Raw genomic sequence first — 23,882 nt, forward strand, 5'->3', positions numbered from 1 at the left:
GGGGAGAGTGAAAGAATAACAAAATACTAGATGTTACTAATATTGTTTACTATTCTATGAGAGGGAACTCAGATACTACAAAGGTGAACTCAAAAGAAGTAGTACTACACAGATAAACTCAAAAGAAGTAATATTATAGTCCAGAAGGAAATCTACAAATATTAAAGCTCCTTTTCTCCCTGCCTTGAAGAAAAATTTCTCCCTATAACTCCTTTGCTACTTAAGCTACTATAGATACTTTTGCTGCTCTATAGCTGCTTTATTGCAGCTAGAGCTCTGTTGTTTCAGACTACTTGCTGTGTGTGACTTTTGAGGAAATTTTGCAGATCCAGCTTGCCAGAGACACAAGCATTAAGAGGACACATAAAACACATATCACACCATCTTTCAATTAAGGACCTTCCTAACTAGACTTCTTTTCCCTTGTAGTAGGGTGTTTACACCTGTCTTGTCCCTCTGCTTATTATTGCCTTGTCCATGATTTCTCAACCTTTGCTTCCTTCAACACCTCTCTGCCTTATGTTCCTAGTTTCTGCCCCTAACTATACCCCTACCATTGCTAGTATCATGGAGTTTCACAACTGCTGTGATTATGTTGACCTCTCTAACTGTTTATTATAGCTTTTCTCTTTACACTGTATGTACCATGTCTATTTACACTGTGAGCACATCAGAATAAGGAGTGTCTGTTCAGGTTTAAGGAGAGTCTAACACAATGGATCCTGGTTGTGGGTCACTTTTAGGCTACCATAATGATTACTTAGGACAGTAAGGCTTCAATTGTTAGCCCTTCCAGCAATGTTTCCTTGATTGGAAGGAGCATGAAATAAGAAAAATAGCTAGTTTCTACGTTCTTTTGTTTAGTAATAGAGCTGTCTTTTGTTTTATTGCTGGCTTTTAAGTTTGAAATGAAATTTGTTGGCACAGCAGGTGTTGTAAATAAGTTTGTAAATTGCCTAGAGCTGTCTACATGATAACCTATTGCTGAATTATCAGATGATGAAAATAGACAACTCAAATGAGAAAGTGTTTAGAGATAAGTGAAATATGAATTCTCCTGCCAATTGTTTTTGGTTTTGTTTTTTCTTCTTCCTTTTCTGTTCCGTAGCACGAATTATCAAAACAAAACAGTGGTGTGAAATGCTTCCATGTTTAGAAGGAGAAGGCTGTGATTTGCTAATCAATAAATCAGGCTGGACCTGTACGCAACCAGGAGGACGGATAAAGACAACCACGGTAGGTCACTTCTTGATTCTATACTTCTTTAATTTTTCCATTCACTTTAGTTTATTGAAAAACAAAAAATGAGACTTTAATTGTTTTTCAGCACAGTTATGTAAAACTTGTTGCCTTATAATTAATCTGTGTCCCCAAGTGTGCATGCTGAAATACAAAGCAAAGTTATCACAAAGGATAAGATTGGAAAGAATAACAAGGGAAATTGTGTCATTCCAATGGTTACTAAGAGTGGAAATCATATCAAGGTTTTCTTAAAAGGCACCAGCTAGCATTTGTATCCAGCCTGAAGACAGTATCCTATTGCTTCCTTGTACATGAATTTTCTTATGCTGAGGTACTGGAGGATGTAAAACTGAACAATGGTCTAGCAAGGCAAAAAGAAAGCTTTCACTGGGAGTTCCGGAGAACATATTTTTGCTATTCCCACTATACTGGAAAAGCAAATTGCACAGATCTTTAGTTTTCAGTGAGACCTACAGAAAACATAGCAAAAGATCCCTTCTTCCAGTTTTCTTTTAGTCCTGGTTTGTTGATAAACCCCTCAGTTCTCTGATTGGGTGTCTTGGGGCATGTGCTTTTAGTGAAGCTGAAAGTATATATGACAGTAATAGTTTCTATGACCTGTAATATATCAAACAGATTTCTAGAAAATGATCTCAAATGCCAGTAGTTCTTTGACTTAAAAAATGGAAAAAATCTGAAGAGATATAATAGAGCAATTTTCTGATAGCTTGCTAGATCTCTTGAAATTATTTCCCCTCCTTATAATCTTTTTTTAGGTTTACAGGGAACTTGAGTGTAATTTAAATAAGTGCAATTTCAAGAATATTTAGTCTTAAAAGTACTTATCAGTGAGGACTAAATTAAGACCCATCATCCCCTGCACAATTTCTCTGTCTGAGCAGGAGACAGATAGCAGTATAAAACCTTTTATTGTTTTAGAATGCATGTATTTTGGAAAATTAATGTAATTTTCCCTTTTTAAAAAGAAGGAAGATTTGATTGTGCTTTATGAGATACAAAACAAATTTTATGAATTGTCTCTGTTTTGATTCTTCTATATTTACCAGATATATTATTCATTATGGACAGGACTATAAAACTTAACTCAGTCTCTGAGGCCTTACTTAGATATGGTTTGCCTTTAAATCTTTTGCATTCAAGTAATGTAAAAGTGACATAAAAAACAATGGAAGGAAATTGCTTTTTTAACATGAATGCCAGCTTTCAAGGGCAAGGAGATCTAATATGGTAGCTTTGTCATACTTGGAATATAGTCTTAAATCTTGTTAATTTAGGGGTTTTTTTCTGTATCTGAGGTAAACGGAAAACCCATGTGCTGTGACACGTTGCCAGCCATCATTTTAGTTCTTTATTTGATGTTTTATGCTAATGGCATGACTGAGTAATGCAAAGTAAGCACAGGATCTATCCTTCAGTTTCTGTCTTTAATGAAGTGATTCAGATATGCTTTCAGATTAAACACCAGAAGCCTGATTCTGAACTTGTACTTGTGTGTATAGCTCTTTAATGCTATTGACATGAATAGAATGACTCATGAATTTGATTAATGTAAATGAAATCATAATCGTGCCCCATTGGTAAAATTAAGGCCATGGCAAGTGTAGTATTATAAAACAGACTCCCCACACAGATACATCATTGTCATTGGTGAGGAGAGATTCTGCCAGAGAGCCAACTGTAGAACAGCTCTGAGCATAAGCCCTTATCTAACATCAAGCAGTTTTCAACAGTTGGTATCACACATGCAGACACACAACAAACACACAGTACTTTTCAGTCAAGCCAGACTAGCAACTCAGAATACTTATAGAAGCACTGAATGCAGAAGGGGGAGAGAGAAAAAAAAAGAACAAAAACCCACAAGAAACTCTAGTCTATAATACAGTATTAATAACACATTACGAATTAAAAAAAAAAAAATAGGTTCTTTAGCCTCTTGGTTGAAGGGTAAGTTTTGGACAACAGTAGTAGATTTGGAAACTATGTCTTGGGATGACTCCATCAAATGCATGACTGTGATTAAAAGAGAAAAAAATTTCTAACCAAAACCATGAGACACTATTTACTGTAGCAATTCTCTCAGACCAACAGCTGCTAATGCAGTCAAATAATTTCTATTTCAACTCCTAATCAACATACATGAGTTACCAGGCCTAGCATAGTATTTAAGTGTGCTGGGAAGGGCAAGAAAATTAAATTAACCACCAGGTAGTATGGGGAAATAAATGCCCAGACATATTGAATTAGTTACTTTACATTGTTATTAAGTAGAAATAATTCTTGACCACATCTCCAGCAATAGCCAGGTTAAGTCCTTAGATTTTTAACTAAATTTTATTTACACACATATGTTAATTTTATATTTGCAGGCCTTTCCTGATGATACAGCTTACATCTTAGAGATATTTTTGGTAGTTGGTCTTGTGTTATCATACTGGTAGTAGATCATATAGCAGAGATATCACTGTTTGGTAAATGCTGAAACAATAATTTGCCACCCCTACTAAAACCAGAATAGTACTGAACTTGGATGAACTGAGACCAGCTGTTGTGATAATACCAGCTTTTGCATTGATTCCAGGAGGTTGTGTAGAAGTGCAGCCTTTTAAGTACTGAGCTTAAAAGCAGCACGTAGAAAGGTAGGACAAGTAGAGATCTTATGTAGGACATGAGTTTCCTTTTATGTGAGAATATACTTTAGGACTCATAGTTAAATAAATTTCTAACAAAAAAAGGAAGAAATAGGTATCCTTTTCTGTAGATGAGTTTAACATTTAGTATTTTTTCCATGAAAATTCCAAGCAAACAACAAATGAAAATTACCCATTGCTGCAGAGCAAAAGCACAATTTCTGTAAATTGTTTAGAAAGGGCTGCTGTTACTTTATATTTTGTGTCAAAATTGTTTACACTTTCTATGCAGAACCAGATTTTTCAGCTGCCTAGCACTTTTTGTGATCACTTCTGGAAATAATGCAACCAAATCAGAATTCTGTCCTCACATGGGTAGCAGTGTTTTATATCCATCTTGTGCTCTCTTTGCACAACCATAAAAGACTACACAAGGTGCAAGGCAAAGGAAAATCAGACTCAAAGTATATTCTAAATGGATCTGGATGTCACTTCTGCCCTGTTGTTCTTTCTACAAGGTGTGAATGAACCAAAGATTTTTCATCTGCTAAGAGGCTTTTAGAATTGAGGATTGACTGGGCTAACTGCCAATCTATGTATTAAGAGGATGACTGTCAATACATGGAAACAATATGGGAACTTGTAAAAGAAGATAGCAAAAGAATACTACACAATTGTTAGCTATTTCAACATATAAGTACTTTCATATGACAAATGTTCTTACAGTCACTTTAAAATTTCCTGCCTTAAAATTTGTTCTCCCTTTGCTATCCTTATTACTCTTCCAATTATTTATCAAAAATTACGCTATATGATTTTTTAAAGTAGTGCCAGGAGGTATACCTTTTTTTAAAAGATGTTACTGAAAGGCCTGTCTATTTTATATTTCAAGTATAAAACTTCCTAGTGTATAGATGAGAAGATACACAATGTATTGGTTTTACAGGGGAGATTAATTTTTAGCACCAAAGTGTGTATATGTTGCCAATGATCCATCACTACCTAATTGTTACTTAATTAATTCCTTCGTCTACATAATGTGATTTCAATGCATGGAGCTTAACAGAACATTCATGCGCCAGTTTCTCGGTAGCTAACCTTTTAAACCTTTGTGATTTTACTGCTAAATTAGCTGAAGTGGGAAATTAAGGAATGTGGAGAAGCTAAGAGAGAGCTCACGGTGGATAAAAGGTGTAATTACTCTGACATGGAGCTCAGTGCTTAGCTGGTAAAATTTACTAAGGATCTGGCTTCACCAAGGGACCTGACTTTCTTAATAGAGTTTACTTATACACAGAGCAACTTAGCATTCCCTACCATTAATATAAATGACATGCTGACTGGGTTGGAAAGGAAATTTGTTCCTTACCCTGAAAAATACAATACCTATTTGTATTGGCTGCAATTTAAATCAAGATTTTTCTGCAAAGCTTTATCGTACACATATGTATGATAAAATAGATAAAATATACTGGTTTGCTTCTCATCACTGACTTATGAGCAATGTGTTCTCATTCATAACATTACATTCAAGGTAAAAAGATAAATATATACATATATATGTTACATATTTGTAACATACTTGAGAATTTACTTTTTTTTAGACTGAAGACCAGCTGGAAATGTCCTGAGGCCATGGTCTACTGGTCTGAGCTTGGGACTGGGAGCCAGAAACTCCTGAGCTCTAATCCCGGCTCTGACAGTGACTCCCTCTGTGGCCTTGGGTAAGTCACTGAACCTCTCTGCCTCAGTTTCCCCAGCATTAAAAATTAGATTAACAATTCTTAGTTCCATACTTTAGTGAATTTGGGAGTCCTGACTTAACATTTTAGAGGTTTTGAAATTCAGAGTAACTTTAAAAAAAGCCACTGTTATTTATAAATGTCCTTATTGGTGATATTCATGTTGTTGTTAGGTATCCACATAACTCTGGCATTCCTGTACTTAGCCTCACCTGCATTTCAGCTCTGAGTGTTTCTAAATGTGCATTTCACATCTCCACAGGTCAGCTGATTTTGTTTGATTAAGCTGATTTTGCAAGTATTTTGATATCCCGCCAGTTCTAGTCCTGTGTCCTTCTGGGATACAATACCTACCAAAATAAGCTTTCAGGCAGCACCAAAATAGAGTAGTGGAATAATGCATGCATGCCATGCCAAATTAAGTTTCCCTCTTCCCCTTTGTTAGAAGTGGTCAATTCATGAAACAGATACAATAAATCCACTTGTCAGCAGTTCATCTACTAAGTTCCTTCACTGTCCTAACTGTAACAGGAACACTAGATACAGACCAAGACTACAGAGGCTACTTTTCAGGAGGCTGGTGTATCTCCTCATCCTAATCCAAAGAATGGCTTTTAAAAACAAGCAGGCAATTATGATCCTGAATTTTCCATCATTCATGGCCAACTGTTGGGGAATCAGAATCTTTGGCTATATTTAAGCTATGGGACCATCTTTGCTTAAAGTCCATGAACATGCATGATTGTGAGTGCCTATGTCTTCTCTTTTTTTGTGTGTCTCTTTTTGTGATGGCATGCCTGCACTGCCTTGCGAGAGATCTTAGCAGCAGCAGAAAGGGCTCTCACAAATGCATTTATGTGGTGAAATGGATCATTAACTCTTTCAGGTCATCCTCAGACATACTTACTCTTAATTTCTTATTGTCACTAAGAATCATCTCTATTCTTAACTCCTACTGTCAGCCAGTTAGAGTTTCATGAGCTCTGAGACTATTGCTTCACTAAGCATCATGCATCACACAGTCCTTTAAAACTAACTCAGGTCTCAGTAGTGTGGTTCTGAAATTGATATTTGAATAAAATTTTCCAAGGCCATACCACATAACTGGAAGCTAGCCTGAAATACCTTTCAAATGTTAAAACGTTTATGTATTCTACCTCTTATATATACATATATGTACCAAGTCGAGAAAGGGTAGAACATGAACACCTTCTGCAGAATGTCTTTGGCAGATATGTTAAGATCAAAGAAGTCATGATATTTCTATTTATGACTGTACATATGAACTACCAAAACTAGGTTACTTATAATTAACATCTCATTCTAGTGTAACTGCATATCTACAGGATCAGCCCTAGTCATTGTCCAGTGGTTTAGCTGAGCCTTCTAATATTTTGTCATTAATTTGATGTTCTTCTCAGCAGAAATAGCTTTGATTACGAGACAAAATGCCAGTTCTTACCATATCACAGCCATGTGCTTCAGTGTGCACTCTATAGATCTGTACCCCAAGACCTAAATTCAGCCTGTTGTTTATTTGCATGCCTTACAAGAGATTTTTAGGCTTTGAACAGTTTCCACTACTCATTGTTCACAAAAGGTATCATCATTTACAAATGGGTCATGATTGCAGTACTAAAACTAAATTGCTTTCCATTAATTTCCAAGCAAGTTAGTATGGAAATTGGATGTCTTAAGTCTCAGAGAGGTTAAAAGTTAAGTTTCGAAATCCTGTGTTAGAAAAAAACAGTAGCTTGAGACAACTTACAAGCAGAGTGGTGGGATGGTCTTCATGACCCCATATTTTAGGGACTTCATGCACTGGGGAAACTAAATTAAAATAAAATTCTCATGATGCTGAAACCCCTCATGAAGGCACCATGCTATTCCTATTTTGTAAGCTGTGCCCTTCTTTGTCATACGAATGTATTGAAATCTGCACATTCTATTTTTCATCATCCTTATCAAAATGCACTTCTTTGTTCAAATAACTGATCTTCATGTCCTAAGCCAAAATACTAGCAAAGGTTTTGCGACTTTTGTAGACTTTATGTTGAAAGGAGTTGTCAGATACTTGAAGAACTACCTTAAAGATATAAGGTGCCTTCCTCTGTCCTGAATACTGAATACTGGCTCTACTAATGTTCAGTGATTCACACTACCTGAAAAGATCACAATTTTATTCCAAGAATAATGTACAGTAAAATGGCAGGGTAAGTTGAAATCATAATTTGTTACCTTCTCAAATGATTCCTTTGAAGAAAATAGGGGATATAGGAGTTTTTCTTCACTTTCAGAACATGTATTTTCCAGTTATAATGGGAACTTATAATATCTCCATTTTTATTTGTCTTTACAAAGTTACAGAAAATATGAATACCTATTTCTGCATGGGCTATTTTAAAGATATTACAATTCCTGTGCAAATAATTAAAATCACTTTTCAGATAGATAAGCTTTACAGATATATAATTTCTTTCAGGATTCCTTTTTCTTATTTCATGTTTGGAATTTGCTTCTAGCATTCAGTCCAATCTTACAATGCTTACTTAAGGACAGGGAAGTTTCAGATTCAGTGAGAAAAACTGGTTTCTGTTTAATGCTTAGAAACTATAGTTTTTCTTTATGATATGGATTAATCTATATTTAAAACCAGTTAGTTCATTGTAAAATGAGCTACATTCTGATCTGTCTTGAGGTCTGAACTGTCACTTTCAGTAAGTAACAAAAGCTGATTCTACCCAAGGCAATAATATTAAGTTTCCAATCATCTATTTCATGGTTTTGTGGAACAAATTCTCGTTTCAGTAAAAAAGCCAAGCAAAAAATTGGTAGGTTGTTTTTATTTTTTTCTATACTTTGAAAGTAGAATTCTGAAATGTAAATAAAACCACATATGCAACTTGGTGAGTTCATTTACCACTATGTCATAGTGCAAACCTACCCAATAACTTAGGGACATCTAAGAACGTTCAAGTGTATCCAAGACTTTAAAAGCTGCATTGTAAGGAATGACTAAATTGTTAAGTTGATCTTAATTAAAAAAAAAAAAAAAGTTGAATTTTAAATTCTTTCCAAATTCTATAATTTTCCAGTATACCAGTAAAAATTATGGGGTTTTATGGGGTAAAATTCTCATCAATATCCTCAAAACCAAGAAAAGAACCTACATTTTAAAAATTGAAGTATCAGGACATAGTTCACAGATTCAGTTATCTGCATGGCAAAATAGCAGGCCCATCAAAGTGTGAAGAGGCTAATAATAGATTTCAGTATTATTGCTTAGCACTTTAATCACCATTCACATTTAGGTAAACCTTTCCAAATACTGAAATAGCATCATAACTGGCCTAAGAAATAAGCAAGTTTATATTAGTAGTGGTAATATTGGGTCTTTTTTTGTTTGACAATTCTTAGCATAACAGATAGACATTCCAAATCCGATTTAGTTTTTTCAACTTATCATTTTAGTGCATTCAGATACTTAAGGGTATTGAAGGCATCTATCATAGGGTGAGGATACGTGACACAGAACCTGTAGACCAGTGCCTTTGTGGGGCGGCAGCTGAGTGACATGCAGAAAATGCTAGTTCATTAGTTGTGTTAAGCAACTAAATCTCATTCCTCATCTTCTAAACCAGACAATTTGATACAGTGCTGCCCACTCCTACCATATATGTTTCATTATAGATTGATATTGTCTGAAGGTTCTGATTTCTTGCATGAATATGAGAAAATCAATTTTCATTTAAGAAGTGACTGGAAAGAGTCTATCGGAGGAAACAAACATGAAGATAACTTGTGCAATTTTGTACTGTAAGTAGCACAACACACTGTTTGTAAGAAGTGATTCAATAGATGCTGTATGCCATGTAGTTGAACTAAAGGGTACTGCAGGATACATTGTGAATGTGGAAGAAAAGTAGATTTGAAAAAAAAAAAGCAAATGCAAAAAAAATGAAATGCAAACAGGGAAGAAAACTGGAAAAGGCAACAGAGAACTTGAGTATATAGATTAAATCGTGTATTTTCTGGGCATGTAGTGTAAAATTATGAAGGCTGGGAGCTGGTATGTTGGATCAACATCGAGAATTTAAAAATACTAAAGTTGTTGCACACCAGTTTAACACAATGAAAGTGTTCATGCCACAAGTGTTAGAAGATGAAGTTGTTGCACATGTATATCCATTTTGGAACATTTTCATTTTTAAGAATATCCCCAAAGATTTCTGTTAAATCATGCAAAGCAAGCTAGAATTCTTGGACTGAGCAAAACAGGCAATGAATAAAGAAAATGAAAAAGGTTATAGTTCAGGGATTTTTATAATACATTTGACACATTATTTCTTAAAACCATACTCGAAAATGAATTCAGAAAGGCATGTCACATTGAAAACTGTCATTTCAACAAGATGCTGATGGAGGACCTGTGAACAGTGCATAATAACACTTAACAGGAGTGTATTGATCTAGGTCGAGGTGGCCCAGGAAGTGACAGACTTGAGAAAGGTCTAATGTTATTTTATTAAGAATGGTTTCAAAAGGATAAAAGATGTTAAGCTCTTAAGTGTTATTGAAAATCTGTGAAAGGTAGACACATAACAGACATTTCTGTTTTCCAGTGTTTCCCTGCTATATTTTCAGTAACCATTTGGAATAGCAATACTCAGTAGTATTATGTCTGCACATAAGTTTCTTTACCTTGGTGGCAGACCTAAAGGATGAGGTTGCCAGTTTTTTGATCTAGTTAACTCCTGCCTGTGAGGCTTTGTTCTCAGCTACTCCTTTTGTTCACTTGCATATAAGCATGGTGGGGTATGCAGAAAGACAACTCAGTTTACAGAGTCGTGGGAAAGGGATAGCCCAAAGCTGGGGCTGTTCCTGCTTTTCATTAGACCTTAGCAATCTCATTACATGGCAGAGACAGGAGTTTGGAAGTGAACAAAACTGACTACTCCTTAATCCAAATAAAGCCAGGCAAGAGTGGGACAGTAAAATCAGTCAGCAAAATATAGAATAAGACCTTTTCTTTCAACTGACAGTGCAGCTTCATGGTAGCCTAAACCAATCTAAATCCAAACTACTCCAGACCTATTCTCCCAACCTATTCTGGCTGTATATGTCTGACCTCTATTTTGGTCAGACCCTAATGCTTGTGGAAATGTCTGGGATGCCAAACAGGCACCACTTTTTCCCAGGTTGTCTTTCAGCCACATCAACTTCTGATTGTGATACTGCAGATCAACTTAGAATAACAAGGATACAGAGACACAGAGCAGTTTAAATTTTTCTAGGCCAATATCTGTGGGTTCCGTCTGCCTTTATTACATAGTTCCAATGCCTTTTGTGCCATCACAACTGCTGCTGGATACCTAGTTAGTTTTTTTTTCAGACAGTACTGCTATTCTTCCCCATTTGCACTTACCAAAGAATTCTGAAAGTTACCTCTGAAGTAAAGACAATTGCATTAAATACATCCCTCATATGACATATACTGGTGTACCCCTTCATGAAAGGGATAAGATGTTTGAAAGTCCATATCCTAAAGTGTGGAGAATGTTGTGCTTCTCTGGAGCAGGGATTTTAAAGGTAGCCTCTCTATATTTACTTTTTTAAAAATATTCTTTTCTCTTTTGTTCTTTTTCTTTTTATTCCTACCTCTTTTCCTTTTTCTCCCTAATGTCCTGAGAATCTCTTTTGGCAGCAATTTTTCCCTTACAGAACAATTTTAGAATTGTTCTAGCCACAAAATAGTTATACAATCTGTGGTGTGGCAGTGTCAAATATGTAAACAGAAAGAAAAAGTTGTCAGGGTTATGGGAGGACTGATACTTAATTCTTATAACAGTAGAGGTAACCTTCCGAATCCTTTCTCCCTCGATAGCCCTTGTAGGTGATTTGTCACCCATCTGAAAAACACTTAAGGCTAGATGGGGTGAGGTTGATTTGTCACGTTTATTATGCCTAATCACTGATAGATTTTAATGAAGGATAGTATTTTGCAGACTTCTGAGGTAAATTCTTGCCTTTCATCTGAAATGAGTCATACAACTGAAGGTACATTTAGCAGTCTAAGTTAGTGATGGTACTACCTAAGGTATAGGGATTACTGCAGCTGAGAGGTGTGCAGTGATGCTTTGAATGGAGAGTGAACATCCTGCTGTAACATCCTCTGTATGTTTGACACACAAATCTAGCATGAGAAAGATCAGGTACAAGCCAATTATGAGAGTTTTCACTTGTCTATGAGATTTGACACACCTGGGACTTGGACTAGGACATAAATTATATGATGAAATTTCTTTCTAAGAATTGCAAATTTTGAATGGAATGCACAGCTGGGCACACCCTAAGTGTCTGAGCAAGGACCTGAGCAAATGTGCCCAGCTGTACTATCCAGTCAGAGGAGTGGGTATATCTGAACCTCCACCAGGACATTGAAATTTCTGTCCTTAGTGGCTTTGTAGACAGGTTAATATCTCCAAAAGACAATTAAATCTCTTCAGAATGTTTTTTATCCAATGTCAATATAAAAATGCATATATGTTTCATGGAGAGTGCTCTGTATCCTCTGTTTGGTTCCCTGATGAGTGTCAGTTACTGGGCTTGGGCAAATTATCTTGTCAGTTCTCCACGGGACTTCAAGATTTGCTGCTCAGTGGTTTAATTTTTGAAAGAGGAGTGAAAAAATATTCTGATTTGAGATATTTTCCTTGTAATCATGGCATTTTCCTGGAATGCAGGAACTGGAGATTCAATCTCACTTGCCATAAATAGGTCTAGATGCATCCTAGGTGATTAGTCTAACTACTAGACTGATATACAAGCTATACATGGCCCTGTTGTCATCATCCTTGGTTGAGGTACAGACACGTCTTTCCTAATTCCTCCTGGTGAGATAACCAAACTTAATATTCTTGTCTGCCTAAATCTGGAGAATAATAGAAAGGCCTTAGTTTAGAAAGATAGATGTCCATCTCCTCAGAATACACACCTCTAAGTTTGCATTGCCAATAAAAATTTTTAGTTTCATCCTAACTTCAGAAATACCTAATAAATATAAATTCTAAAAGACATGCACATTAAAAGATTGGTTTTGGAAGGTTTAGAATGTTCATCGCCTAACCTAAGATTTTAGGTGGATTGCCTTATCTTTTCAAGTTACTTGCCAAGTGATCATTGCAGAATTTTTTGCTGACTTCTGAAATATTTTCCTAGTAAGGTGCTTTTTTGTGGAAAAAGAAGAGTTTGGAGCCATTAGGGAATCTGAACAGAGGCTGTGGATATCTTGGCTATTGCAGGCAATCCAGAGGATCAGATTTGCCTGTATAGCACAGCCATAAGTGTGTTCAGTGATACAAAATGCATTTGAGGGAGGAAGATTCCAAACATTTAAGTTTGATACCTACTTTATAGTCAGGTTTTATGTCTTTGTTTTTAAAGCAAATCATCCCCTCTGGCTCTCATTCCAGAAAACAATTTGACGTGGAGAGCAGCATTGCTTTTGCCTTCATTTCAGTAAGTGCATACTTGTGCTTCTTAGATATGGGAATCATCTGATTTTCAGTAGGCTTTGTTACATTAAATATCATGCCTTTCGTCTTTGTTTTTCCTTTATGAACTGCTGCTTTCTTCTCATTCTTGATGTAACTAACTCTACTGAAATCAATTGTATAACATGAAGAATTAATTTGTTTATATAATAATGATAGTAGGTCCTCTAATTACAATATAAATACTTTTTCAAATGGCTGTGTTTCATCAATAGTCTCTTTTTCTGTCTTAATAAATGGTAAAAAATATGAGACCACTGGCAGATGTTTAAAATTGCATTAGCTGGTCAAACCAAGAGTTCTCTGGTAGCATGCTATGCAGGTGTTCTGCTCAAGGGAGCGTGAAAATGTCTCTACCTGCATTGCTGAAGTAGTCACACTGTTCTGATGGGTTGTCATCTGAATGAGAGCAATATATATACTTAGTAATACAGAAATCCACTCCCATTCTATCCCCTAGAAGTAATATTTTAGCTTTCATTTAGGAACATCAAAATAGAACTAGGCCAAAATGTCCTCTTACTGTGTTCTTTGTGCCAAGCTTTTATTTGTTTTTGATTCAACATCTGCAGTAAAAGTCTTAACGTTAATAAAAGAATGGTTGTCTTTTTTAATGGTGACTTGAAAGAAATAAAGGGAACTGATAAAATCACATTCTCTGCAATATAAACATTTTAATGAAAGCTAGAAATGCATGATTTTATAATGTATTTATATTTTAATGTGTCAAATTAATGAACTTTAAAATGAAACAAATTTTGGAGCATCTCCCAAAGTGTTGCAGATGTTGCTGACAAAGCAGTCTATATTTGAGTGTTATTCATATTGGAAGATACAGTACTGAGCATATTTGTCAGCTCTTAAAATTATTGAAGTGTAGGGAATTTGCATAGACATAACACAATTTTTGAAAGGAAAACAAAAAATAGACACACACAAAACATCTGCCATATAAATGTCTGTATTCATACAAAGAATTCTGCCATGAAACCGAATATTGCATAAAAATTTGGCACCATAGCTTAGAAGAGTGTTGTAAGTAGGTTGTAAAAAGTAAAATGTCTGCACAGCAGGGTTTATATGACTTTTGAAGGAAATCTTCATTACAGTGTTATAAAACTTATCCAAAATCAAATAATCTGAATAAAACAGAGAAAAAAAAAAGACACAAAGCCACACTCATTTGCAGGCTAGGGATATCAAGAATAATTGGAAGGGCTTCTATAAATATGTTGCAAGCAAGATAAAGACTAAGGATAGTGTTGACCCTCTCTGGAAGGAAACGGGAGACCTGGCTACCTTGGACAAACAGAAAGCTGAGTTTCTCAACAACTTCTGTGCCTCAGTCTTCAATGGGAAGTGCTCCAGCCATGCCACCGAAGTCAAGAAAGCCAAATACAGGGACTCAGAGAATGAAGACTCCAAGCCCACTGTAGGAGAGGATCAGGTCTGAGACCATCTAAGGAACCTGAATGTGAACAAGCACATGGGAGGAACCGGATGACATTCATCCATGAGTCCTGAGGGAGCTGGCAGACGTAATGGCTAAGTCCCTGTCCATCATTTTTGAAAAATTGTGGCAGTCAAATATGGCAATAAAGTGTGGAAGTCCCCAATGACTGGAAAAAGGGAAATATAACTCCTGTGTTTAAAAAAGTGAAGTGAAAGACCTGGGAAACTGCAGACCAGTTCAGTCTCACGTCTCTGCAGGCAAGATTATGGATCAGTTTCTCCTGGAAACTATGCTAAGGCACATGGAAAACAAAGAGGTGATTGGGATCAGCCAACATGACTTTACAAAGGGGAAATTATACCTGAAAATTTGGTGACCTTCTATGATGGGGATACAGCGTTGGTGGACAGGGGCAGAGCAACTGACATTGTCTACCTGGACTTCTGCAAAGCGTTTGTCACTGTCCCACACAACATCCTTGTCTCCAAATTGGAGAGACAAGGATTTGATGGATGGACCACTCAGTGGATAAAGGACTGGCTGGAGGGCTGCATGCAGACAGTTGTGGTCAATGGCTCATTGCCCACGTGGAGACCAGTGACAAGTGGTGTCCCTCAGGGGTCGGTACCGGTGCCAATACTGTTCAACATCTTTGTTGGTGACACAGTGAGATCGAGGGCACCCTGGGCTCATTTGCTGATGGCACCAAGCTGTGGGTGCAGTTGGAGGGAAGGGATGTCATCCAGAGTACCTTGACAGGCTTGAGAGGTGGGCCAATGCCAAGTTCATGAAGGTCAACAAAGTGAAGTGCAAGGTCCTACACCTGGGTCGTGGCAATCCCAGGCACACCTACAGGTTGGGCAGCAATGTAATTGAGAGCAGCCCTGTGAAGAAAGACTTAGGGGTGATGGTTGAGGAAAAACTCAACATGAGCTGGACATGAGCCGGCAGTGTGAGCTTGCAGACCAGAAAGCCAATGAAATGCTGGGCTGCATCAGGAGTGTGGCCAGCAGGTTGAAGGAGGTGATTCTCCTGCTCTGCTCTGCTCTTGTGAGACCCCACCTGGAGTGCTGCATACAGTTCTGATGTCCCCAACATAAGAAGGACATGGGGCAAGTCCAGAGAAGGGCCACAAAGTTGACAAGAGGACTGGAGCACCTGCCCTATGAAGACAGGCTGAGAAAATTGTGGCTGTTCAGCCTGGAGAAGAGAAGGTTGTGTGGAGACATAACAACCTTCCAGTATCTGAAGGGGCCAATTGGGAAGCTGGAATGGGATTCTTCATCAGGAACTGTAGGGATAGGACAAGGAGTAATAGGTACAACTTGAAAGAGGAGAAATTTAGGTTAGATTTCAGGAAAAACTTTTTTACTATGACAGTGGTTAGACTCTGGAACAGGTTGCCCAGGGAGGTTGTGGATGCTCCAGCCCTGGTAGTGTTCAAAGCCAGGTTGGATAAGGCCTTAAGCAACCTGGTCTCATAGGAGGTGTCCCTGCCCATGGCAAGGGGGGGGTGGCAAAGATGATCTTTAAGGTCCATTCCTTAACAGTCTATGATTCTGTGGTTCACAGACTGAAAAGCTAATAGTTTGAGAAGGGACTAATAAACCTCACTATCAGAAACCAGGTTAGGAGTCTTAAGTAATAAGGTTAACATGTTATTGTTGATGTTTTCAGACTGATTTTTATTGATTGATTTTGTACATATCATATGTTTTTTAAGGCTGAAGTTGTTACAGCTTTGCTGACAAAATGATGCACTGGAAAGATATAACAAAACTCCCAAGAGTTCTATAAATAATTCAGTAATTCCTTCTATTTTTTATGGGGTTTTTTTCCTTCTTCTTTTTATTTTAACTTGTTTGCTTGTTTTGTTTTGTTTTGCTTTTAATGAGACCTTGATCCAGTCAAGCTGTACTCACAAATCATGTACAGGTTGTGAAATTTTTGCTAGCATCATCAAGACTGAAGACATACTGTACTGTATTGACTACAGCATCAAGTATGAATTCTTGGTACAAGTTCTCAGTTGTCAGCATGTTGCATTAATAAAATTGCATTGAATTCTCTGTACATTATTTCAATAGTCCACTAATTCATATTCAGACACGAGAATGTTTCCAAATAAAGCTTCTCATAAGATGAGATTTACTTTTCAGGGATAGTTTTGTGCCTACTTATAAATGCAAGGGTAAACAATTATTATGACAACAATGATACATTCATAGAATCATTTTGGTTGGAACAAACCTTTAAGGTCATTGAGTCCAACCATTTACCTAATACTGCCAAGTCAACCACTAAACCATATCCCCAAGTGCCACATTTAAATACCTTCAAGTCTGGTAACTCCGCATTTTCCCCAGGCAGCCCGTTACAGTGCTTGACATTTTTGGTGAAGAAATTTTACTTAGTATTCAGTCTAACACACACATCATCCCTGCCCCGTCAGTGGCAACCTGAGGCCATTTCCTCTTATCCTATGACTTGGAAAAAGAGACTGACCCCCACGTGGCTACAATCTGCTTTCAGGTAGTTGCACAGAATGATAAGGTCTCCCCTGAGCCTTCTTTTCTCCAGGTTAATACAGATCTTTGTCTATAACTATATATTTCTGTGCATGAGGGCACCTGTGAGGCTCAGGGTTATCCAACCTCTGCTCCTCACAGCTGGGTCTGACCTATACAGTGATCCAGTCCTAGAAGACTTGGCTGTTATGTGTGGACAGTGCTTCCAGAGAAACCAGCAAGTGAAGCAGAAGTGATCATGTACTTTGCATGACCTCCTCAGCAGTGTGAATTTTTTCCTTTTCCATGAGAGCAGAAATGAAATTCCATTCTCTTACATTATTTGCTGATGGTGATGGTGTTTTCTGAGTCTTGCTAAACACAGAAAATCAGAATTTATTGAGCTTGGTTCAGTAATATTCTGTTGACCAGCACTAAGTGTGTATGTTTCATCATGCTACACTCTTATAATAACTCTACTGTATAATGTAAGAAAAATCTAGGGTTTTCAGTGCTAGTATACAGTGGCAGTAATTAAATTGCAGGTGTTTGGGGGGGCATATTTATGTTCCTAGAATATGTGAAAAGGTCTGTTGTTGATGAATAATGAAACACTTTAGAAAATCTTTAACCTTTTCGGTAAATGAACAACAACCATAAAAATAAAACTGAGTTCTGTAAAAACCCATAAGATAGAGATAATATTGCTCACAAGTTATTTCCAAGTGAGTTATTCTTAAGGGGCATAATATCAGTGCACAAAGAAACTAATAGGTTGTATTTCTTAATTCTCTGATACTATCTTTTTGTACCATCAATTCTGGAACAGTATCCTTTAAAAATGGTATTCCATTAGGACACAATAAAGAGAAAAAGATGAAAGAAAAGATAACTACAGTAAAGATTATTATTAGGACTTATTTCTGATTTTGTAGTGTTGATAGTACATGTTTCAATAGAATATTTTGGTCCAACTGTGCCTCTTAAATCCAGAAATCTTTCCATAGCTCTTACAATTGCCACGATGAAATTATATATTTTTCTACACCTGACCCCTAGAGGTGTAGTTGACAGGAGTAGGAAGTGAACCAAGGATTTGGAAAGGGAAAGAAGTATTAATACATTAATACAAAAGACATTAATACAACTATATATGTAAACTTTTAAAAGTTTTCTGTAAACGTTTTTTGTGAAAGTTTCCTGCAAAATCTTAGATTGTCTTGCTGCTGCTGTAAACCCTGCAGTATCATCTGCCAGCTCTCAGGCAGGTTTCACATGAGATGATTGGTGCCCCAGACAGACATCTAATGTTGCTTCAGTTAAGGTCTTGCTGTAGATTCCCCTTGCTGCTTTATCACGAATTGCATCTTAAATATCAGAAATCTCGTGAATACTCCTGAGTCTTCTGAACATAGCACAGCCCTCATAAGGGTTAATCAGAGTGTTTTCATCTACAGTGGGTGGCTATTCACTTGGGTCATTTGAGTTAGGTTTTCATACAGGGATAACAGTGACCCAGTGATCTAAGGGGCTGCTGCTCTTCCAGTGCTCTGCCTCCCCCAGAGCTCGAGCAAGCTGAATTACTTGACTTGATCACAGGAGCAATTTTATCATTCTAGGAGGAATGATTTGTCTTTTAGAGTCCTATGGAATCATCCTAATCTCAAATTAGGATGAACACAAAGAATGCAGAAAGTATGAGAAATACATAACCAAGATGAGAAGTCCAGCAGCTATAGTTCCTGTCATAAGAAAAGGTATTTTTGCTACTTTATTTGCTCTAAGTGAAGCTGTCTTTCTCTTGCTTAGTGGTGCAGAGTGGTCGACTGTTAGCAATGGAGATTGTACTGCTGATAACATTTTTGGATGTAAAAAATTCAAAGTAATTCATAATAAAGGATCCATCATTACCATCTTCTTAGTAAAAGTGCTTATTAAAATAGGAAAGAAGAGTGTATCTTATATGTCATTGGTAATACATGGTAATAAAAGCAAATAAGCAAGAATTTTATGAGCCTAGGACTAGGTCTTCCATTAATTTAGGGAGGAATGATACATTCACATTAAAATTATTTTTGGCATACATTTCATTTTTGTCCTTGGAAAAGTAGGTGGTGTATCTGAAACACAATTTTAAAAAACCGAAAGCCCTGAGTTACAAAAGATAAGTGGTAAAAAACCCCACCTTATTTTTGGACAGTAATAAGCTGTTTTTCAGAGTGATCTGAGGATTAGATATTTACTTTGTAGGTAATCATAATGTGTAATAATAGTTCTTCACCTGGAAAGTATGTGGGATAGGATGTGGGATCCCACACCTCATAGGGTGTGGAGTATACACATGGCTGGGACAGAGATGCTGCTGTGATGGTTTCTGCTGTGGAAGAGGAAGGTGGGCAGACAGTGCAACAAACAGAACAATCAGTATCTGTTCAACACCCTGCTCAACACCCCATCCACTCATTGCCACTGCAATGCTGACAGCTACAGTGGCCCGGAGGAAAGTGGCTTGGTCCAACTAGTTTGCAAAGGTTAGGAGCTGAAGGTCTTAGCAATTTGGTTTCATATTCCTGAATCTGAGTGCTCGTATTTGATGCAGTGGATTTGCTGGGTTTGGAAGCTTGCAAATCATAACTTTTTTGCATTCAGGTTTTCTGAAATACAAACAAGAATTTCCTTAGCTCTTTGTGAAGCAGAGGAATGCCTGGGGCAAAGGATGTGGACAAGGGAAAAGAGCAAAGAGGTAAAAAACCTTGTGGGTGATGGGTTGCTGCCACTGTGGGTCTGTGAAACTAAAGAACTGCAAATTAAAGAGCTTGTCAACAGTTATTTGTCTGTAGGACTTTTCAGAGGAGAATGGTTTTTAAAGACTTAACATTTTGTTGGATGTACTTCTACAGAGCTGAAGTGGAGTTTAATTGTCTGTTTTAAAAAGTTTCAGATGGACATACTATAATTTCAATCACAAATCTGTTGGATAAGTTGTACACTCCACTCTCAGTAGGGGAAAACTACAGTTGCCTTTTCAGGATGAATAAAGACTTTAGTATAATAATGCAAATGGACATTGGGTAAACCAGTTCAACTGAAGAAAAAATCTGGCAGTTGCATCTTAGTCTGGGCTTTCATTTGTAGGCTCTGAATGGATGATACTTATTGCACCTTTGTGCAAGCACATTGTGCATATAACTTCAACAGTTTACAACCCTCAGAATAAATGTAAATTTTTGGCAGATTTTTATTTTCTTGTTAAGATTCAAAAGAGTATTTTCCCAGTTAAAAAATAAACAAACAATGGCCATCTAGGTAAAAGGGGATTTAATATGGGTCACAAATTGTCAACATCAGTGGTTTCTAAACCTTCTGCATGTCAATATATGTAAGGGGATGTTTTTAATGAATTTTAATAGATTGTTCCTTGTTTAAAATTTCACTATTCAGTTTTGATGCTGGAAATGAAGAAATATGAAAAGTACCAAGGGAGGTGATGCTGTCGTCTAGGTTATTTATCTTGGAGCCTCCCAGAACAATGAATTACTGTCTGATGGAGGTAATTTCTTGTTCTAGGTCCTGGGCTAACAGATTACTTGAACTGCTCAGCATCTTATTTCCATCTTCTCCCTTTTCATGTTCTATGCTAATATGACATAATGACACTCATTGGCTTCTCGTTAAATGCAAAATAGGAGAAATACAGTGTTGTATTTATTGTAGCAAAAGAAGGGGAAAAAAAAGGCTGTTTTCATCTTCGTGATATGAAAGATGTTGGGGGATTGAATATCACTGCAGATGTTAGCAGATTTGTGCCATGTAAATTGGGTATGGTAATGATGTTCCAAAATGTTCTAATCAGTGTTTATTCCATCACATTTGATTTATATTTGTTTTTCAAAAATGTATGTTCATATGATATAGGAACCTTGAAAAATCATAAGGCAGATTGAAATATAGGTTTCAAGTTAAGTAGAGGGATATGGGTTTTAATTAAAATAGTTAGTAAATATGTATTATGAATACTCAAAGGAGTCCTTCTAATTTGTTTAACAAAGTAATGCTTTAAAATATTTTTTCTGCAATGATAACCAAAGTTCCTTTCAGCATAAAGTGGCCAGTATGCTTCCTGATGATGCAGGAAAATTGCACTGACATTCTTTAAAAATACCTGAGAATTAATATTTACAATTTTTTATTCAAAATTCTAAGCTGAGCTCTTGGAAAATTTTCAGTATGGTTGGTTCAGGCTGTGAACCTGTTATATAGCTTGTATTGAAAGGAATATGGATGGTAGCCATTAGGTTGCTTCCTAAGAGTTAAACACTACATTTTCCATTGCTTTTCAGATTGTGACTGACCATAAAAATTTTTGCAGTTTTCTGGGGAGTTAAGTGGAATTTAGTTTAGGCACAGTAGATCATAGAGAAGCTTAGGCAGAAGAAAGATAGCATTCTCCCCAGAGCACATACTTCCCTGTGTATCAGTATCAATGCACTCATGTTGATATTTAATATAAAATCACAGAGAAAGTTTAGGTCAAACTGAGAGTGCAAGTGCTTTCAGGACTAGGTAAAGCTGTCTATTATATGATGTCTTGGTATAAGGTTTCTAAATATTGTAGGCATGATTTAGTTTGGTCTTCTATGAATATGATCTAGTGATTCCTAGAAAGAGAAGTAATTTGTTTTGTATTCTGAGTATTATTTCATGGCTTTACCTTTGAATCTCTTCTGTAGGCACTGTATCACAGTAAACCCAAGTGACATGCAATTCATACACTGAACTCGCTAAGTTGTTTATGTCGTACTAGACGTGTTTTTTAAAGAAGAAGCAATCACCAAAGACTGCAGCATTGTTCATTTTTGTACTTAGCTCTCACATAGAAGTACAGACTATATTTTTTGAAAGCCAAAAAGAAATAATATCTTTCTCCCTATTTAATTGGCAAGTATATTATACATTGCAGAACAGTTTAAATTTCAAATTTTTTTGTGTGAAAAAAATTATTTTCAGTTTACCTCCTCGCATGTGCTGTTTTCTGTTGGTGGGAAGGGGGAGGTTTGTTATTGTTTTTTGGCTTTTTTGTTTCTTTGCTTTATTTTTAATCTTTATCAGATGCTTGTTTTATTTATTTTCTTAAAGATTGTCTACATAACTGTAATTGATTAGGGTTTTGTTTGGTTGGGTTTTTTTACAGTACAAATTAATTTACTGAGTGTTAATGTATGGAACTTGATCGGAGCATTAGGTGATAATAGGATTTGTGGTGCAGACCCTAGAGATGTGTTTATTTATAGTCTATGTGTTAAACCATGATCCCACCAAAACCAATGGAAGTCTTCCTGTTCACTTCTCTGAAGTCAGAACTTTACCTCAGACTGAAGAGCAGCACAATCCGCACAGTGTCATGTTGTATTTCTATAACTGAAGGTGTGGTATTAAAATTAAGTATATCAACACAAGTGTTTGAGAAGCAAAACTAACAGGGAGATGGATTTGCTGAAACCTAATAGACTAGAATAGACTAAAGCAGGAACTGGCAGAACTGAGCAAGCTATTTCAAATCCTGTCTGAAAAAGTCTTGTTTTTTCTTCTGCGAGTTTGATGTAACAGTTATAGCCACCTTTGGATCTCTCTTGAGCTAGGACTACAGTCATTTACCCAGCAGATAACCTCTGCAGACCACGACCTTAATAATATTTCAAAAGTTATATTTGTGCAAGGATGAACACTTCTGAAACAATTTCTCCACTAAATGATAAACAGTTTTCTCAGACCATTTGTTTGCACTCTTTTGTTTCAAACAGAAGTATTTTTCTAATCGAATAATGAAGAATAATGGACTATTTTTGCATTTTTGGCGGTCCTCTTTATTTTTCATTTTTGCCAGTTTGGACTTCTCTTGTTACATCGAAAGACAGGTTTGGACGTTTTTAAGTGAGGGTTTTTATTATAACCATCATTCTTCAGAACAATAGTGAAGGGAAAATGCAAATAAATACCTCTAATAAGCCTCTTTGTTTGTTGTGTTTTTCTGTATACCAAACAGATTCCCATCCTGTATTATTTACTACTGTACCACTGCTCCACAGCTGTCTTCTGTATAACAGGAAATGAAAAATCACACTTCATATTGTGGGAAAGTGCCCTTAAGAACACTTGAGAGATAACATGAAAATACTAAAAAATCCAGCCTAATCGCATAAGTGCATGATCTCAGTGCTTTCTCTAGAATTCCAGATAATTTTGTTTGATCATGTCACCTTTTAAGATGTATTTGAGTACTTGATTACCTAGGAAAGAATAATAATGTCTAGAGATTTCATTTGTGATTTCTGATCTTTGCAAATTGAGGTTGGTTTTTCTTACCTTAACATACAATTGTATCCATGTGCCCTGGCACCAACCCAAGCTGGTAACAGCCTGGCGTTTCAGTCTGACCTAGAATTGTGTGCAATGTTCTGTGATTTTTTTGGCTATTCTTCTGCTTGATAACAAGTGAACTTATAGGAGTGTTAATAACAACACTTTCTGACAAATAGACAAATTCCAATTTTATTTTTTTTATTTTATTTCCAGTTGTCACTATTGTGTTTGATATGTATTTAGAATATTTTAGTATTCTGTTGGCCAACTTAGTCCTCCAGGGCAACCAGAAATCAAATAAGCACTGAGTCCAATTTTGGAAAATTTAAACTGCAGTCTTGTACATGAGAACAAAAACCTGGGTTTTTGTACTC

The 23,882-nt window shown here is 36.5% G+C and overlaps 1 protein-coding gene across 9 annotated transcripts in view; it reads left to right on the forward strand.

Moving 5' to 3' along the window:
* The window catches only part of TAFA5 (TAFA chemokine like family member 5), a 410,474-nt gene that overhangs the window by 335,095 nt on the left and 51,497 nt on the right, over positions 1 to 23,882 (forward strand). For 6 of the 9 annotated variants that reach the window (XR_007907397.1, XM_051805198.1, XM_051805197.1 and 3 more), the window contains one exon: positions 1,109 to 1,236. Coding sequence is in view for 5 of the 9 variants with exons in the window: in XM_051805198.1 (XP_051661158.1) it covers positions 1,109 to 1,236 (128 nt within the window). In the remaining 4 variants the exon portion in view is untranslated. Of the gene's footprint in view, positions 1 to 1,108; positions 1,237 to 5,497; positions 5,618 to 23,882 lie in introns of all 9 variants that reach the window. The other 3 variants (XR_007907396.1, XR_007907395.1, XR_007907398.1) reach the window with 1 other exon arrangement.

The sequence above is a fragment of the Manacus candei genome, unplaced genomic scaffold (assembly GCF_025592945.1).
Source record: "Manacus candei isolate 608988 ecotype Guabito, Panama unplaced genomic scaffold, ASM2559294v1 h1tg000063l, whole genome shotgun sequence".
Classification (NCBI taxonomy): Eukaryota; Metazoa; Chordata; class Aves; order Passeriformes; family Pipridae; genus Manacus; species Manacus candei.